Raw genomic sequence first — 20,734 nt, forward strand, 5'->3', positions numbered from 1 at the left:
TGGGAGAAAATTCTGCAATTCTTTTGCCCCAATTATAGCTCATTTGGTTACTTTTCTCATTCTAGAATATTATAAAATATTTTGCTTTTAATCAGTTTTAAGTCACATTCCTTCTTCCAATATTTCTGAGGCTTTCAAGAAGATCTCAGTAGAACTTTCTACCTCCCATTTCCCTTCAGTGTGTTACATACTTAAATGATTTTGATTCAGGTGTATAATTTTATTATAATGATCCTTGGTGGTGTAACACTGAGTAGAAATAACGTGTCCAAGAACTAAAAATATTCCAGCTCAGTTATTCATTCACTCAGCTTCCTGAGCAAAATGTCATAACAGCAATACAATTGGAAATATCTCTTTTGTTAGGATTAACATAGTTGTGTGAGACACAGAACAAAGCATATACATTTATTTTAAATAAAGAAAACTTTCTTACTCGGTGTAGTATCTATTAGGAGAAAATGTTTATACTATTTTTTCTGAATATTGCCAATAGTAGAATAATGTGGGGAAAACCCCTAAATTTTAAATAAATATAAATCACTATAACACTTCACTCTTCTGAGATGCAAAACACATTTTGCCTTATTTTTCATACATTATTTTATTGTTATAAGTGTATATGTTCAAGAGTTTGCATACTTTTCTTCTTCTAAATAACAATACATTTATGGTTAGAAATATCTTGTTGATTTTTCCAACTCTTTTTTATTATTATAGCTTAAGTTCTGGGATATGTGTGCAGAATGTGCAGGTTTGTTACATAGGTATACATGTGCCATGGTGGTTTGCTGCACCCATCAACCCGTCATCTACATTAGGTATTTCTCCTAATGCAATCCCTTCCCTAGCCCCCGACCCCCCGACAGGCCCCGGTGTGTGATGTTCCCCTCCCTGTGTCCGTGTGTTCTCATTGTTCAGCTCCCACTTATGAGTGAGGACATGGGGTGTTTGGTTTTCTGTTCCTGTGTTAATTTGCTGAGAATGATGGTTTCCAGCTTCAGCCATGTTTGTGCAAAGGACATGAACTTGTCATTTTTTATGGCTGCATAGTGTGGTGTATATGTGCCACATTTTCTTTATCTAGTCTATCATTGGTGGGCATTTGAGTTAGTTCCAAGTCTTTGCTATTGTGAATAGTGCTGCAATAAACACACATGTGCATGTGTCTTTTTTCTTTTTGAGACAGAGTCTCGCTCTGTCGCCCACGCTGGGGTGCAGTGACACAATCTCGGCTCACCGCAAGCTCCCCCTCCCGGGTTCACGCCATTCTCCTGCCTCAGCCTCCTGAGTAGCTGGGACTACAGGCACCCACCACTACGCCCGGCTAATTTTGTTTTTGTTTTTGTATTTTTTGTAGAGATGGGATTTCACCATGTTAGCCAGATGGTCTCGATCTCCTGATCTCATGATCTGCCCGCCTCAGCCTCCCAAAGTGCTGGGATTACAGGCATGAGCCACTGCACCCAGCCATGCATGTGTCTTTATAGTAGAATGATTTAAAATCCTTTGGGTATATGCCCAGTAATGGGATTGTGGGTCAAATGGTATTTCTGGTTCTAGATCCTTGAGGAATTGCCACACTGTCTTCCACAATGGTTGAACTAATTTACATTCCCACCAACAGTGTAAAAGTGTTCCTGTTTCTCCACATCCTCTCCAGCATCTGTTGTTTCGTAACTTTTTGTGATTGCCATTCTAACTGGCGTGAGATGGTATCTCATTGTGGTTTTGATTGCATTTCTCTAATGACTAGTGATCATGAGCTTTTTTTCATATGTTTGTCGTCTGCATACATGTATTCTTTTGAGAAGTGTCTGTTCATATCCTTCATCCACTATTTAATGGGGTTATTTTTTTCTTTTAAATTTGTCTAAGTTCTTTGTAGATTCTGGATATTAACTCTTTGTCAGATGGATAGATTGCAGAACTTTTCTCCCATTCTGTATGTTGCCTGTTCACTCTGAGGATAGTTTCTTTTGCTGCATGGAAGCTCTTTAGTTTAATTAGGTCCCATTTGTCTATTTTGACTTTTGTTGCCATTGCTTTTGGTGTTTTAGCGATGAAGTCTTTGCCCATGCCTCTGTCCTGAATGGTATTGCCTAGGTTTTCTTCTAGGATTTTTATGATTTTAGGTCTTACATTTAAGTCTTTAATCCATCTTGAGTTAATTTTTGTATAAGGTATAAGGAAGGGGTCCAGTTTCATTTTTCTGCATATGGCTAGCCAGTTTTCCCAGCATCGTTTATTAAATAGGGAATCCTTTCCCCATTGCTTGTTTTTGTCAGGTTTGTCAAAGATTAGATGGTTGTAGATGTGTGGCATTATTTCTGAGGCCTCTGTTCTGTTCCATTGGTCTATATATCTGTTTTGGTACCAGTACCTTGCTGTTCTGGTTACTGTAGCCTTGTAGTATAGTTTGAAGTCAGGTAGCATGATGCCTCCAGCTTTGTTTTTTTTTTTTTTTTTTTTTGGCCTAGGATTGTCTTGGCTATACAGACTCTTTTTTGGTTCCATATAAAATTTAAATTAGTTTTTTGTAATTCTGTGAAGAAAGACAATGGTAGCTTGATGGGGATAGCATTGAATCTATAAATTACTTTGGGCAGTATGGCCATTTTCTCGATATTGATTCTTCCTATCCATGAGCATGGAATGTTTTTCCATTTGTTTGTGTTCTCTCTGATTTCCTTGAGCACTGGTTTGTAGTTATCCTTGAGGAGGTATTTCACATCCCTTGTAAGTTGTATTCCTTTATTCTCTTTGTAGCAATTGTGAATGGGAATTCACTCATGATTTGGCTCTCTGTTTGTCTATTATTGGTGTATAGGAATGCTTGTAATTTTTGCATATTGATTTTGCATGCTGAGATTTTGCTGAAGTTGCTTATCAGCTTAAGGAGATTTTGGACTGAGACGATGGGGTTTTCCAAATATACAGTCATGTCATCTGCAAACAGAGACAATGTGACTTTCTCTCTTTCTATTTGAATTCCTTTATTTCTTTCTCTTGCCTGATTGCCCTGGCCAGAACTTCCAATACTATATTGAATAGGAGTAGTGAGAGTCTTGTTCTGGTTTTCAAAGGGAATGCTTCCAGCTTTTGCCCATTCAGTATGATATTGGCTGTGGGTTTGTCATAAATAGCTCTTACTATTTTGAGATACATTCCATCAATACCTAGTTTATTGAGAGTTTTTAGCATGAAGTGATGTTGAATTTTATCAAAGACCTTTTCTGCATCTATTGAGATAATCATGTGTATTTTGTGATTGGTTCTGTTTATATGATAGATTACGTTTATTGATTTGTGTATGTTGAACCAGCCTTGCATCCCGGGGATGAAGCGAACTTGGTCGTGGTGGATAAGCTTTTTGATGTGCTGCTCTATTTGGTTTGCCAGTATTTTATTGAGGATTTTTGCATCGATGTTCATCAGGGATAATGGCCTGAAATTTTCTTTTTTTGTTGTGTCTCTGCTGGGTTTTGGTATCAGGATGATGCTGGCCTCATAAAATGAATTACGGAGGAGTCCCACTTTTTCTGTTGTTTGGAATAGTTTCAGAAGGAATGGTACCAGCTCCTCTTTAATCACATTAAGAAAACATTTTGAAACCCATGTTTTAAAGCAAATTTCGTTTGTGTTTTGATTCTTGATTTGTCATAAGGAGATAAGAATTCCAAATTTAAAAAAGAAAACTTCTGAAATTTAGTGCAGTGTGCATGCCTGGAGAAATGAATGCTATAGCTTTAAGATAAGGTAGTCTGGTGATTCATTGCACGAAACAAGATCGATTTGGAGCAGGCTCCTACTGTTAGCTTTTTTGAAGATGGATTCTCACGCCGAAAATAACACAACATATTCTAGATAACAGCAGTTTTTCCCCCCTGAAATCCACCAAAACTGAAGAAAAATCCAAGTGACTGTTCTTAGCAGCTGTGTGGCCTGGAGTTCACTGGGGAAGCTGGCTTCCTGCCGTCCCCTATTCATCACCTGCTTCAAAGACAGCCTGGCTGGCTATAGTTTGCAGGCCAGGTAGGGTGCCATTGTGCACAGTCTGGGAGGATTAGTATCAAAGCTGCGGCAACCAGGCCCTTGGTCTCGGGCTGCCATTCAGTCTAGCAGGGAGAGGCTAAGACTGGCCAAGGTCACAGTCTCCAGTGTGGAGTGGACTGGGAAAGGATCCTGAGAATAGAATGCTCTTTATGAAATCATGGCGCAAGCTTGCAGCACAGCAGGTGCCCTTCTGGAACACATAACATCTGTTTATGTTGGTATACCGTAGCTGACAACGAGATAATGGAGCTTTGAAATTTATCATTTTATTTTTTAAAAGACAACTGTATATACAAGAATCCAGATGCGTATTTAGCTCCGATCTTTTATTTGTAAATCATGAAGAAAGCTGATCGATTTAATTGCTGCTTTTTACATGTGTATATTTAAGCAAAAAGCAAAGCGTACTGACTATTAACCATTTATAACCATTGCTGATCAGTAATACCCGAATTCTTGGGGAGGAAGTGACTAGCATTCGAGATAATTTTTTTCAATGTTCAGACATTTGTGTCAACAGATTGCAGAAGGATTTACTGAATATGTCCAACTATTTTGAATATTAGGAGGTTTGTATAACCACCACCCCAACAAATGAGAGTATTTCAAGGGTGAGGTAATAATGATGCAAAAATAAAAATTTTCAACTTGGACAAATTAGAGAAAAATTAAGCTGTACATGAGTTGTCATGACGACAAGGATGTTCTGTTGATGAACTGTCCTCCTCATTGTCCAATCAGATAGTAGAGCTGAAGCTGGAGCATGAACAGGAGAAGACGCACCTATTACAGCAGCATAACGCAGAGAAGGATAGCCTAGTCCGAGACCATGAACGGGAAATTGAAAACCTGGAAAAACAGCTTCGCGCTGCCAATATGGAGCACGAAGATCAAATTCAGGAGTTCAAGAAACGAGATGCACAGGTAATTATCAATAATATTTGATGAAACGGGTATCTGTTTTTAAAAAGTCATCAGCGTTTAATGTTTTCTTCTTATTCTTGTTGATGCACGCTGTTTGATCATTTGCAAAACTGACATATAAATGTGATTTTTTTTTGTTTTCCTCCCCCCCACCCCCCCGTTTTGGGATGAATAAAGCCTTAACTACAGAAACCACAGGTAGCCAGATTAAAAATCCCATGGCGCGCTATAACTTGGCCCCCTTTTTTATAATCTTGTCTCAGTTCCTTTCATGATGGATTTTTTTAAGGTATCTGCCCCTTACCCCTCCCTTCAGCCTTAGCAAATCCCTATGAAATATATCAGCCTCACTCCTTGCTTTTTGTTTTAATCTCTGTAGGTAATCAAACAGCTGTTTTAATATTTGCTTTTCCTTCCTAGTGTTGCTGTTTTCATTAGACTATATTTGATTAGATCACTCAGATGGTAATTGATAAAAATGACTCCAGAAAAGGGCTATTTCCCATCAGGTCTGTTGCTTTTTCCTGCACACACACACGCCTACTAGCCCACATCTCTGTAGTCCCTGTTGGAAGCCATTTGGCAGAATAACCCCCAGCTGTGGTAGCATTTGACTCCTCAAACTTGTGGATGAAATGTGCACTGTCAGCATGGAAAATTATCTTTATAAATTTCAGATGAAAAAAGAAATCTTACTGGATGTGTATCTTTGTGATACAATACATTCTTTAGAATATATATAATCAAGGGCCTTTAGTGTATCCTCTTGAGATTGCTGTGAAATTGTATTAAAGAAAAATTTAAGAGCAATTGATAACAATAAAAAGATAATGTTCTTTTCTAATAGAAACATATTGTATACTAGGTCTAAATACCCCTTTTCCATTGAAATCTAACCATGCTAACCATACCACACAAGCTTCTTCCTCTAGTTATCCTTCCTCCCCAAATAATATAATTTTCAAACAAAACAAACCTTCTGTTATATTATGTCTTTCAACAATTTTATAATTATCTAAACATAAACACACTACTAATTAAGTAAGATGTTAATTTTTTTGAGTGGACAGCGGGAGGTGGTAAGGCAAAGAATAGGAGTTATTGGTTATTTTTCACTTGACCTTGAGTTGTCTTCTATCTTCAGAGAATAACTGATGCAATATGAATATACTCAGCACAGGTTTTGCTGTCAATGATATACATTTACAGTACAATTGTTTTCAACTTGTTTTACGGTGGTTTGCTACCTAAAAAGGTAGTCATTGTAGTGCCCATGGTACCAGAATACTCAGGTGGTTCTTGTTAAATCATCGTGTATTATATTTTGCCACCAACCTCATTAAAGCCTTTATGAAATATATGTCAAAATTGGTGTTTTGACTCAATTTATTAGGAATATTTTCTAGTTCATATTCTCTTTCAAATATGATGTTAAACCTTACCATTGTTTTCCCATGGCAAGAGATATGGGTTCTGAGTCAGTGTAGGATTTGTTTGCGTGGTATAATTGTATAATGGATAAAATAAAATACACTAATTTACATAACTTCCTATTATTTGGGGGCTGTTATGGGAAGCCGATACAAGTGGAGGCCAAATTTAGAGGGAACCTTTGTGATTTTGCATGAGTCGTATCTGCCATATAGGGTGCGGTTCATCCAATCATAACAAAAGGGAAATTTTAGTACTATTACGTATAATAAAGCCACAGGGATAGTACAATGAGGCTATTAATTGAATTTCTTCCTATTGAAACATTAAGTATGAGGACTATATGACCTCCTCAAATGCTGTAGTTTAAGATTATATTTCTCATATTTCGTGTCTTTCTTGGAACGTTTTACTAATTGGAATTGCTGTCAAGGGAATGCCAGTAAGCAATGGAAACAGGCTAAATGCATTCTTGCTCAAAAGGAAAATAATTTTGTGTATGTTGTACTTAGTTGTTCTTAGAGAATACAATTTCTAAAACTTTTAGCAATGAGCTATATTTTAAAAAATCTTATGTGTACCAAAATACTCATAATTTGTATTTATCTTTGGTTCTTTATTGAGGATATTAATTCAAAGTTTCCTTCAGGTAAGTCTTAAATTTTCAAAATCTATCTCTTCATGGCTGTGGTCTAAATAATGTAATGTATAATACCTTTTAAGTTCTAAATTCATTCACAAATTTCAAGAAAACAAAGTAGGCATATAATTTTCAAAATAGAAGATCTTTTTCAAATCACTGTTGTAGTTTGATGCAGAACAGACATATTAAATATTAGATTGTATAATTTTTAAAATTTTAATTCCAGAGAGATTTGATTTTCAGTTAATGTGTGGCTATTCTAGCTTAGCAATGGAGGCCATTTTGTAAAAAGGACTATTTGAAATACTTAACCAAAAGAGGACCAGTGAAATATCTATTTTGAAATCTATAACTTTGTTTGCTGCTTCCCTTCCACCAGATTCTTAACTGAGTACAGTTTCCTTAAAATCTATTTTTGACTTCTTCCAAATATGTAGTAGATTGTATGCTGATTAGAAAATCATTATTATAAAGTATAGTTACCAACCTTAAGGTGAATCATTCCAACTAGGGACTCCCTTTTGGTGAATATGTTTTATAATTATTATAGGTTAATTGTTATTCTAATAATTTCTGTTTTAAAGGGCCATGGTAAGATATAGAAATGCACCAAGGACAATGAACTAGTCTAGTCTCCTCATTTTATTTGGTTCAGTTAGCTAATTATTTTATGTGTGTATCATATTTTTGTTATAGTACTTTGATTTTCAATGGCAGGATATATTATATTATGATACTTAAATTTGCTAATGTGCATACTAAATTTTACCACCATCGTACAAGATGTTCAATCTGGTATCTATCTAAGGTCATATGTTTAAGAAAAAGCATTCAGACCAGTAGAAATCCAGACTTGTAGAAATTCATAACCTCACTGTCAAACATTTCTCATTTACCAGGTCTCTCTTATTGAAATTAGTTTGGAGAATGATCTCATTGATTCAATCATATTTTAATATGAAGAAAATTTATAAATATAATAGCTTCTTCTAACATGAAAGTTCTACATGTAATTCCCATTTTGCTTTTGAACTATAATATAATGAAAGAATTTCTATAGTGTATCCTGTTGAATTAGAGGAAAAATAGAGCATAGGTTCCTTGATCCCTTACTTGTCCTTTTAGGGCCCTGAACCATTTAGAGATTGTTTGATGTTTTACGTTTGTTGCCACAGTAAGTGGTGTGTGTGACTCCTGTAGAGATTGTTGCATAGAACCTTTGTGATCCTCCCCAGAGGTGGTGTTGCCATCTTAGGACCGCTATGTGACTTGTTGCTGTAGGGACATTCAGGCATCTGGGGTAACCAGCAACCATTGTGCATCACCATCAGTATCATGCACATTAAATGCAGCAACCTTGCAGAAGGTCATCAGCCATATCTGAGAAATATATTGAATTTAGCATTTGCATATAGTACAGTGGCTCTTGCAAAACATTGGCATCTAAATGCCTTTCTCAATTCCCTACACTGAGAATCATAAATCTAATATGAACAATTTTGACATAATAAATGGGCAGATTATCTTGATTTTGGCATATGATTCACATTAAGAGCTGAACCTATCACTGATTCCAAAATGCAGAATTTGTAGTAATTATCTTCTACTTGGAAAAAAGTTTTCCTAGAAAGATATTGACAGGACAATTTTAATTTTAAAAATCGTATCTCAATTGCATTACCTGATTTTCCATGCGTTTGCAAATTTGGGCCTAAGATAAAAATCTCCATTTATAAACTGAGTGTGTGCCTGCATTCAGGGGCTTGAACACTGGCTATCATCTTTAAAGATTACTTGAAGGTGAATGTGACAATATGTACAGTCTGAACATTCTCGTTATACATGGCTTTTGGTCTTTGGTAGCATTTTTCTGGTGAAAACATTTCAATTTTTTTTATATGCCAGCTACTGTCAAAAGGATCTAAAGCAGCATTTTATAATAAACATACACTTAAAATAAATGAAAATAAGAATTCAGCAATAAATTATATTAACCACATTAGAAAATCTATACTGAAGAAAAAATATTACAGTTAAGTGGAAATTTTAGCTCTGCACTTGCCTGGAAGCCACCGCAAAGAGGGTAACATGGTGAATTGTATAATTCTAATTATGTAATGAAAAAAATCATAGTGGTTCTTTTTTTTCTAGTTCTCAGTTCTGAGAAAAATTTATGCCATTAGACTTAATTTAAAGGACATTGACCAATATAACTGATGATATTTTCCATATGTTAAAACGTTGGGAAGAAAATCTGGTGGGGAAACTTTAGTTTCTTTAGTACTTTCATAAAATGTAATTACCAGATTTTATTTTAATGTGCCAAAATTTCATTTTAATTTATTGAGAATATTATTATTCTCAAATCAAAAAACAAAGTGCTTTAAGAAATACAATTTTGTAGATACTATGAATCATAAGAAAGTATATTTTAAGTCACAGCCTAGCAAATTCTAGTGTAGTTGTTTTACTACTGTGCCAGGGATGCTTACAAAGTGTCTTTAGGAAGTAGAAATGACAAACATAGTTGAGATTAGAAATTATTTAGGAGTTAATGCCTAATATTAATTTCCAAGTGTGTTACTATCTCTTTCTTATATCTTATTTTCTTGTTCTCTGAATTTATTATGAAAAACTATAAAAAGAGATTATAAAATCAAATGGTAATTCATTCCAAGAGTAAAAGATACTTACACCTGTATTAAAATGATTCATATCCTACCTGCATAACCAAAATAGTACTTCATCTCTGATATTTTATTCATTAATGACATTTGCTTGGTCCTGAGGTAGTATATATTTTTGTTTCTTTGGATCAAACTGGAGTGATTGCTTGGAAAAACCAAGATATGTAAACTCTGTTTTTCCCCCAGCCTAATGAGGCTGTTGCTGTTAATGTAACCCTGTTTTTTGTTCCCCTCATCTCCCTGGTGACACACATGGTCACATCAGAGTGGTGGCCTGGTGTTCCAGCTGTGTACACACCAAGCTGTGCTACTCATCCCCTGATGAACTGAGTTATTTGTATTAGAGAGGACAGAGCGTGTTTTAAGTACTGAGTGGGCTTTACTGCAATGTACAAAGTTTAACATCAGGCATTAGAAGGTTGGTGGGAAAAGTTATCATTTCACTTTAATTTTGTAAAAAAAAAATAAGATATTTTTGGTGGACTCCTGGTAAAACCACACATTACAATTCTCTATTTTCTTTAGATGAAGTTTTATCGTATTATCTAAGTGCTGTATTTAAGATAGCCCAGGAACTTTCTGTATATATTCAAAATATTGATAGAGTTTTTCATAACTAGGCCATTTAAAAAAGCCTGTGGGGGAAATACTGTTTTATTGACACCAAAAGCATAGGTCATACAGAATTTTCCAAATAGTGGGGGCAAAAATTCTCAGCATATTTTGGCTTGGATGCACTGATGTGAAGATCGTGTTTCATTAGTATGCAATAATATTGTGTCTATTAGTATTACATGTGAATTTAATAATACATTTGCATTATTTATATATTACTATGCAAATTAATATGTGAAAGAATAATATTTCTTAAGTATTTAGTTAGCAGAAAATATAGGAAAATGCCATTTTAAGTAAAGCTTACATTTTGTGTAGGTCACCAGCTTTCTTTTTCCATTATAATTCTAAAATTCTATAATTGTTTTCATCCTGAAGACATAAAACTAGTGTATATATACTTGTGATTAAACTGTTACAAATAATTTAACTTTCTTCTCATCGTGGATAAAATTATATTGTTTAAAAAGCAAAAAATACAAGCTGAGGCAAGAAAAATGATTTTTCTAAGAATGATCCATTTGTAGAAGATACAGTGTATCTTTAGTCCTGTGCATATTTTTTAAATGTGGCAGTTACCATGGAAACCACATTCTGTGGTATTTGGTCCACTTTTAGATAGGGAGCATTTCTTTTAAAGACAAACCTTCTAAATAATAACATAAAGTGTTCCATTTGAATTAGTAACTTTGTGTCAGCTAATAATGATTGCTTTAAAAATCTGTCTTTTGTTCTCATTATATTTAACGGATTTCTTTAGAAATATTAAAATTGTTCTTGAAGAAGAAGTAATTAAATATGGAAGAGATTTTAAATAGGGAGTAAAATATGATCACTGCAGTGGTGTGAACTGGGAGGGTTGCAAGAGACCACAAGTCATTGTATACCATATGTTCTGCCAGAGATGAAGCTTTTAGTTATATCAGGTGTCTAAGCATCTAGCAGTAGTATAGTCAGATTAGGTAATCTAAAGAGATCACCACCTCCAACTGTATTCCATTTACAGATAAGAAACCTATGATTCAAGGACAATCTCTTGCCTAAGGTCACGGAATTAGCAAACCAGGTCTTCTTAATCTGAATTTAGTGTTCTTTCTCTCACAGTTTCCTCCAAGAAAGAGTTTAGATTTTTGGAGAGACTTGGACATGGCGAAAAAGGAGCAGGTTATATAGGAATCTTTGCCTGGCATGGGAGAGAGACACTGGTACTCTGCTTCCCTGCTGAGCTTCTCATAGCAGTTTGCATTTCTTTCAGCGATTTGCCATATTTGATATTGCTCCAAAGTCATAATAATGCTTGAGTAATGCTGCTTGAATTCCAGTTTGAGTAAGGAGTAGCTCCTCCAACAACACTGAGTTTTTAAAGTTTGTATGTGTTTAACAGCAGCGGTAGCAACAGCAACAACAACAACAACAACAACAACAACTATTTATGGTGTGCTTTCCATGTGCCAAGCTCTCTGCTGGGTCCTTTGCATTGCATTCTCTCACGCGACCCTTTAATACCTTATGAGGATGACATTTCCTATCTGGAAATTCTGTTTTGATCTTCTTACCTGGGTCAGAAGATGACTATATGTATTTTCATTTTACCAATGAGGAAAGATTCAGAAAGCATAAATAAATTGCCCAAGGTTATGTAACTAAGAGTTAGTGTACTGGAACTCATAGCAAAGTCCTCTACTCCATATGCCTGCTAGTGTATGAGCATATTGTCTCTGAATTTTATTTATTCTGCATAAGTCCATTATATTCCTAATTTTGGATTGTTACTACCTTACTAGATTTAAAATACTGATACTCATAACTCGAACTATGTATATCCAAATCAAGTATTAGCCAGTAGTTTCACTGTTTCTCCAAGGCCACAAGCCATGACTATGTCTTTCTTTTGAGGTAAATTAAACTCTAAAGAGATATGCAATTCTTTTTTTTTTTTTTCTTTTTTTTTTTTAAATTAATTTATTATTATTATTATACTTTAAGTTCTAGGGTACATGTGCATAACGTGCAGGCTTGTTACATATGTATACTTGTGCCATGTTGGTGTGCTGCCCCTCAACTCGTCAGCACCCATCAACCCGTCATTTACATCAGGTATAACTCCCAATGCAATCCCTCCCCCCTCCCTCCTCCCCATGATAGGCCCCGGTGTGTGATGTTCCCCTTCCCGAGTCCAAGTGATCTCATTGTTCAGTTCCCACCTATGAGTGAGAACATGTGGTGTTTGGTTTTCTGTTCTTGTGATAGTTTGCTAAGAATGATGGTTTCCAGCTGCAAACATGTCCCTACAAAGGACACAAACTCATCCTTTTTCATGGCTGCATAGTATTCCATGGTGTATATGTGCCACATTTTCTTAATCCAGTCTGTCACTGATGGACATTTGGGTTGATTCCAAGTCTTTGCTATTGTGAATAATGTCACAATAAACATACGTGTGCATGTGTCTTGATAGCAGCATGATTTATAATCCTTTGGGTATATACCCAGTAATGGGATGGCTGGGTCATATGGTACTTCTAGTTCTAGATCCTTGAGGAATTGCCATAGTGTTTTCCATAATGGTTGAACTAGTTTACAGTCCCACCAACAGTGTAAAAGTGTTCCTATTTCTCCACATCCTCTCCAGCACCTGTTGTTTCCTGACTTTTTAATGATCGCCATTCTAACTGGTGTGAGATGGTATCTCATTGTGGTTTTGATTTGCATTTCTCTGATGGCCAGTGATGATGAGCATTTTTTCATGTGTCTGTTGGCTGGATGAATGTCTTCTTTTGAGAAATGCAATTCTTAATATTTTCTTTGGAATATAGTTTCTTCCAAGTTTCAGAATTTGTAGAATAGAAGAGTGAGTACATTTTTGAAATGGGTTCACTTTTGGTTTCACATTATTACTGAAATAAGAAGGAGTACCCAGAGTGAGAATCCACCCGGCCGGGCGCGGTGGCTCAAGCCTGTAATCCCAGCACTTTGGGAGGCCGAGACGGGCGGATCACGAGGTCAGGAGATCGAGGCCATCCTGGCTAACACGGTGAAACCCCGTCTCTACTAAAAAATACAAAAAACTAGCCGGGCGAGGTGACAGGCGCCTGTAGTCCCAGCTACTCGGGAGGCTGAGGCAGGAGAATGGCGTAAACCCGGGAGGCGGAGCTTGCAGTGAGCTGAGATCCGGCCACTGCACTCCAGCCTGGGCGACAGAGCGAGACTCCGTCTCAAAAAAAAAAAAAAAAAAGAATCCACCAAGTTTTTGGGTCGATGAGGCCTACCAGTCTTGATAAAAACAGCATAGGAATTTGCATTTAGTAGTGGTAAGGTATGGTTTTTTCTGAATGGTTTATGATCTGTGGATATTTGTTATAGTCACATACTAATTTAGAATATTACATATGATCCATTCATTTATAGAATGAATTTTTAACTCTCAGAGTTCAATGTTTGTTAGTATTTTTTTCCTAAAGGAACCTGAATGAGGATCCTCTTGCATGACAGAATCCAATAAAAGCCGCTTAGAAATGAGGTCAAAGATTATGAAGTTCAAACCTGGAGATTTTTTCATACTGATACAAGGGTATATTTAGAAAATGTGTTTCTTCTAGACTCCTCAAAAACAATTTATGTTGATGCAGTGTTAGCTTCATCCTAGAGCTATTTTGTTCAAAGTAAAAACTTTTAAGATGAATTCTCTTTTAAAATAAATACTCCAGAGATAAAGCATTATTCTACATGCAGAATATCATTTCCATTGACATAAGGAACTATGCCTTGAGTTATTTTTAGCATATTACTCTTCCTTCTCCTTTTCACTGAGGCATCGATGAAATTACTAGGAATATTGGCAGAAATTATCTCTTGAGAAAGTATTGGATGAATAGCTCTTCTTAATGTCTTGGACAAGTCATTTTTGGATTTCTGACTCAATTGTTTCTGTAAGAGACATCGCTGATGTCTGCTTTCGTATATTTATGGTAATTTTTTGTGACAGAGAGGTTGAAGCCAAAGTGCAAGAAATGATTGGCAAAACGATGATATCATCAAATGTTCAAAGAGCTGGCAAATTGAAGCTTATTAAACTGTCATTTTGTCTTCCATTCAGGACTAATTGGAATCATGCCTACTTGCGTGATATGAAAGATATTTAACACCTGAGCTTTTTTCATGGCAAAAATGTCATAAATTGGTGTCAGGGAGACCTTAAATGCCTATTTGGAGAAGAGAACACAGCATTGTATGAAAATAATAGTCTGTTTTCAAACTACTGTAATATGTGTACAGAAAATATTTTCTAAATAGTCATTAAGTGGTAACTTTTAGATAATAAAAATGGACTGAATTGAGCCCCCAAGTATTGAATCAGTAGGTTAGTGTGCAACTTGAGATAATGTTTTTTAGTTGAAACAAATATTAAAGTTCAAGGAAAATTATACTTTTTCACTTGTTTTAATAGTTGTTTTAAATTACATCTTGATCTCTTGAGTGCTTTTAGATATTTGTGTACTGGGAGGTTGGGAAAAATCGTAAGAAATCACAAAGAAACAATACACAATTAGGCTTCCAGGGTTTGAAAATGTGTGTTATTTTTCTGGTTTATTTTTATTTGTTTTGCTTAGGTATGAAGTCAAGTATTAGTCAAGTAATACTGAAAGTATTAGTACTATTTGAATGTGAGTCAATGGTGTCCTCAGAGATTGAAGTGTGCTGAATTATGTGGCCTGGATCTGGGTCTCTTCCCTCATTTGTAGGGACAGTCGTAATCCTGCACTAGTCTTGAGGAGTATGTGTGTCCTTTCACCAGATATTGTGGCTCTGTGATGCAGAAAAGCTTTCAGTGAACAGAGATCCAGTAGTTCAGCCAGGCCCACTGTCTCAAAACAAGGGAATTTTCCAGTGGAAAGACCTGAAAATTGCAGGTCTTTAAAAAGGTTAAAATTAAATTGGTGATTCATTCATCTTAAGTTTGCTCCTTAAGTCAGTATTTATTAAGAAAACAAACCCCAGATCCCTAGGGTCAAGTGGGACCTTATTTATTTTGTTATTTGCAAAGATGTCATTTAATGTACAAAATGCATGTGTTCACCAAATGTTTCCTGAAAAGCTAATTTTTTGAAATGTAAATGTTATCCTCACTTGTTGGCTAAAATGGTAGCTCCAGTTATAGTGACACTGACATGTGGAACAAGAGAAGTGGAGTGTGAGGGCTGAAAAGTTTTGCTCTTCAATTATCCACCAATTACTGCCAAAGTTGTCATTAGACAAATGCCATGAGTTCAAGAGCTGCAGTGTGTTCCAGGCTCCCCTGTTAAAGTCCGGACTGTGCACAGATGTTTCAGACTTGGAACATTAGCAAAATTAGGAAATGCACTCTTGTGATGTCACCTCTCTAACCATTTCTATGGCAAGCAATAAAAAAAAAATCACCATCTACTGCCATAATGTTGGTGTTTCTTTAAAAAATTATTCAATTCAGGAACAAGAGTAGTAGAGAATATCTTCTCAAGAAAAATTGTAATTATTGTTAACTGTTTTGATTGCTTTTTGAAATCTCATTTTTGCAGATTGATATAGAAAAAAATTGAACTCTGTGACTTGGACATTTTATAATTATGACCCTTCAGATAACATGTAAATCAAATTTATTTCCATATAAGTTTACTGGCTAAAAATTAGGCAGAACTCCCCTATGACATCAACTTTTTTCAACTTTATTTCATTAAGATTTTTGGAGTGCCTACCCTGTGCCAGGCCCTAGAGCTGGGCGTGCACACCTTTAGGAGGTGCCTTTCACATCCTGGTTTATGTGAATGTTGCCCCAGAGTTGTACAGGGCATGGCCTATATGGCAGTAAGGGTATTCCTGTACCCAGTGCAAGATAGACCAGTACTCTGCTCTAAAGGAAATTAGAGTTGCATTGGGGAAGACATGATAAGACAGAAACCAAATTAACAAGGAGAATATCACATAGCAATAACTTGTAGGTGAAGAATTAAAATTGAGAGGTATGATACAGTGATGATTGTGTTAGCTGGCCATCAGAGAACGCCTCTCCAAGGAATAGATATCTCATTTAAGATCTGATTGATGAGAAGCCAGCCAGACTGAGGCAACAGTTGGTGCAGAGACCCTGTAGGAAAATAAGTTTTGTGTGTTCTTGAAATGAAAAAGGAGACCTGTCTGGCATGAGCATAGCAGGTGTGAGAAAGAGGGTGGGGAGTAGCAGACACAAGGCTTTTTAAGCCCTGGTGAAGAGTTTGAATTGCATCTTAACTGTGACGGGAAGACAGAGGCTTTAAGCAGTAAGGTGACATGATTTGATTCATGTTCTTAATAGATCGCTCTGTTTGCGAACAGTCCTAGATGCCTATGTGACATGCGTATGTGAGGCAGCAGGACTTGCAGATGGGTTGGGTGTGGGGAATGAGGGGAAGAAGAAGTACGGGTAACTCCTGGAGTTTTGGTTTGAGCAGCTGTGTAGATGGTGGTGTCAAACACAAGGAAGATTGCCCGGGAACAGAAGCAAAAGCAAGAGGTCTTTTGTTGCCAAGCTGAGTGTGAGCTGCATGTTAAACATCCAGAGGGAAGTGTGTCAGAGAGCGAGTTGGATATGCAGGTTGAGATCCCAGAGATGCGAACTGGACATATAGATAATAATTAAAGCAAGGGCCTAGATGCAATTACCAATTTCTTATTGAATATTAAGATAGAGATGCTGGTTCATGGCCAGTCTCTATCATTTACTGGCTCTATAAACCCGAGTTCATATTAGCTAATTACCTCAATACCCCTATCATCATTTTCCACACCTGTGACATCCATTCATTCATTTAGTGGCGTTCATTGAGCTCCTACTATGAGCCAGGACCTATGCCAGGACCTAAGTATATAAAAAAGGAATGGTTTTTCCCTCAAGCTTACAACCTATGGGGAAACAGGCATTGTGCATCTGTCATAAATGAAGAATATGATGATTCATACCAACAGATATGAGTAAAGAATGTCTTCCTTTAACATAGACAGAGGATGCATCTTACCACACATCAAAGGCAGTGTGGAATAGGGGACACAGTAACAATAACCCTGGTCAGAAGAACAAGCTCCCCTGCCTCGCACTTGGTTATGAAGGCACCCTTTGCTGATGATATAAGAACAAGCTCCCCTCCCTCACACGTGGTTGTGAAGGCACCCTTTGCTGATGATATCACCTGATTGCTGTGATGATTCAATCAGGCCCTTTAAGGAATGTTCTTTACCATCCTTTGGTATGTAAGGAGATTAATACCGTCTTGGTCCATTTCTACTGTCTAGAAATATTGACTCTATGCCTACTTGCCAACCAGGTGTGTAACTGGTGACAATGCCAGCATCTTTCTGAGAATGACAGAGGGAGTATGGAAATAGAAGGTTCTATTCTGTGGCCTCCTCTAGCGTGCTCACCCTTCAGGCCTGCTAGAGTTACAGCAAAGTACAACAAAGTCATAAAGAAACTGATCCCAAGAAAAGTAGAGATGGAAATTATGGGATGTTGGGGCATCAGGTCTGAGGAGGTCATCAGAAAAGGTTCCATTAGAGTAGACATCAGATGCTTTGAGTTTTAAAAAAATGACTGAAATGTTCTATGCAAATTAGAATGGAAAAAGCATTATCAACAGAAAGAGTAGCATGATAAATATATGAAAACCACGTACCATGTTGAGAAGTCTGGACTGGGTCCCCTTGGCCAGTGATCTCCAATTTGTGGTTTATACTGTCTGTGCCACCATCTGCAATGCCTCTACCATTCCTCCACTAATATTCCACTTCTTACACTTATTATCCCATTTAGTAATTATTTAGACCAGTGTTCTCCCAAGTGGGGTTCACTAGGGTATATGAAGAAAAAACCCAGCACTTCTGTTAATGTGTGTTCGAATTTTGTCTTTAAAAATACTTATTTTGTACAAATTTGTATAATGTATTTAACATATTAATATAGTAATGCTACAAATTTATATATATACCCACACTGTATATTTTATGATAGGAGTGTCCCAAAAAAGTTTAGAGACCGTAATTGTCAACAGTTGAAAGTCACTGCAGAATTTTAAGCAGAAGATTTAAGAATTAGCAGGCAGTGAGACTGGAGCCTGGGTGACTAGTCGGAGTCACCCTCGTGAGAGATGATGAGGGCCTTAGCCAAGGCGTGACATTGGGGAAAGTTGATGTGGCAGTGAGTGAGAGAGAGCAGACCACGAGTTATGGTTTGACATGCTGTAGGACATTTATGTGTTGATGCTACTTAAGCAAGTAGAAATATAGGACTGACTTCGAAAGACAGCTCTCCATCTCTATTGAAAAATAAGACTAAAGAATCATGAGCATGGAGGGTAATGGATACTAACAGTGAAGATGAGATCTCCTGCGGAGGGAAAGAGAATTAGAAGAAGAGACACACTGCTTAAAGAGAAGGTGTAGGAAACAGAGCCGGGAAAGAAGACTGAGAAAGTGGGAAGGTGAGTCGAGAGAGAGGCAGGGAACCATGAGGAAGTGGTATTTGAGGAGCCAGGAAAAAAGTAACAATAATACTAACTCGTGGATTATTGTGAGAATTTGGAATGGGCAAATGCTTCTGAATAACTGTCAATATTAGTTTATTTTCTTGAGTTGTGAACTGTGGTTATACAACATAAATGGACTACTGCACCAAGTGAACGGCAGTCCATGAACACTGGCTGCTTCTCACCTAATTCTGAAGTGGTTGTGGGCCGTGAGATCAGGGAGTCCATTTTAGAGGTAGAAAACGAGATCCTGATGAAGGAAGCAACTCGGGCCATTAGTGACAGACACAGGCATGATTTTCAGGCAGCAGTAAACCGGGCTTGTTTAGTGATATGGGGAGGATCAATACCACACCCAGCCAGCCCAGCATCTCCAGTCCTGTGGTTGCTCCTGAGCAGAAAGGTTTCATGTCCACAGAGAACTTTGCCAGTTAGGTACTAAGAAAGCTTTCACGCCTCACCTAGGGAAGCAGGGATTAACTGGCAGGATCACCCAATGAAGCACAAGCTCAATTCTGACGGGAAAAAAGGAATAAGTTTTGCCTGGTCCTATCTAAGAGCCAAGAGTTTGAGGAACTGATCAGCGGGAGAACATATCTTGGATCAGCTAATGGAAGATAAGGAGCTTCCGACCACAAGCTGCATGGAAGCTCCTCTAAAATGCCCAGGTTCCGAGACGGAGTCACTCAGTGTGAGAAAGCTGCTACCCCACATACTTCACCGTGCCTGGAATCTGCCCGTTACATTGCTTGAAGTATCTCTAAGTAGAATTTGTTCGGGCTGAATAACATTCTCTCTGTTGCTTGCCCTTTTCTTGATTTTAATTTAATGCATTTGCCTTGAATAAGTAACTCATGAATGCATTCAAAAATTCAAAATGGATCAATATATACAGTAAAATGGATACCTGAATAGATAATTCCTGAACAGTGTTAAAACTTAAATGAATAACGATACATAGTAAAAAAAAAAAAAAAAAAAAAAAATCATTTTAAAGATGAAATTGTATCTTCTTTCATTGATCTCTTTGTTCGTTTGTTTGTTTGTTGAACACCTTCGTGTAGCAGTCACTGCGCTAAGAGGAAGTATAGAGAAACAAGACAAAGGCCTCCCCTGCAAGGGTTCTTAGCAGAAAATTTAGCAAGTGGATGCAGCATGATAAGTAGGATAAAGGCTATATGCCCTGTACCCCAAGCCAGAAGACTAATTGCCTGAAGGAAACGGGGGAGTCTTCATAGCACAGGGAAGATCTGAACAGCATTGAGTTGGACAGGAAAATAGCTATTGTACGTACCATATTGTGAAATTATTTCTAATTAAATTGCTCTCATCAAGCTGAAATCCATTACACTCAAGAAATGGAAGTTTTGATGGATGGAAAGAGTGTAAAGGGAGAAGGAAGAGTGATATTGCCAGAAGATAACCTCCTGGTGGAATGCCCTGGGGGAGGTTTTGGAAGACGTGGACCTCTGGAGGTGGGTTGGATTAAGGCAAGAAAAAAAACAAGGAAGTGCAAACAAGAGGGTAGGAAGATGCTTAAGGCAAACTTTACCTGCTTTGAAATTGTTCCTAGGGTTAGTGATACCAAAACTATAGTCACCTAGACACCTGAAAGACGAAACACCCCCTCCCTGAGGAAAGTAAACCCTAGGATGCTCCTGTTTCCAGAGAAAACCTGAGGGGTGGTGAGAGGACGGCAGGTCAGCTTCTTCTGGATCAGGCTGCAGGGCTCCTGCCTGCTGTGAGATCTGCTCTCTCTGGGTTGAGGGCACTGCCTACTCCACCTCTCTGCTTCCTAGGTCTCTTTCCTGATCTTGCATGAGCATGTTCTCTCTCTCCTGTACCCC

General features: G+C 37.2%; 1 protein-coding gene across 13 annotated transcripts in view; it reads left to right on the forward strand.

Moving 5' to 3' along the window:
- CEP112 (centrosomal protein 112) overlaps positions 1-20,734 on the forward strand; it is a 549,518-nt gene that overhangs the window by 273,546 nt on the left and 255,238 nt on the right. For all 13 annotated transcript variants that reach the window (XM_073005103.1, XM_073005106.1, XM_073005112.1 and 10 more), the window contains one exon: positions 4,798-4,980. In XM_073005103.1, the coding sequence (XP_072861204.1) occupies positions 4,798-4,980 (183 nt within the window). The remainder of the gene's footprint in view (positions 1-4,797; positions 4,981-20,734) is intronic.

The sequence above is a fragment of the Chlorocebus sabaeus genome, chromosome 16 (genome assembly GCF_047675955.1).
Source record: "Chlorocebus sabaeus isolate Y175 chromosome 16, mChlSab1.0.hap1, whole genome shotgun sequence".
In the NCBI taxonomy this organism is placed as follows: Eukaryota; Metazoa; Chordata; class Mammalia; order Primates; family Cercopithecidae; genus Chlorocebus; species Chlorocebus sabaeus.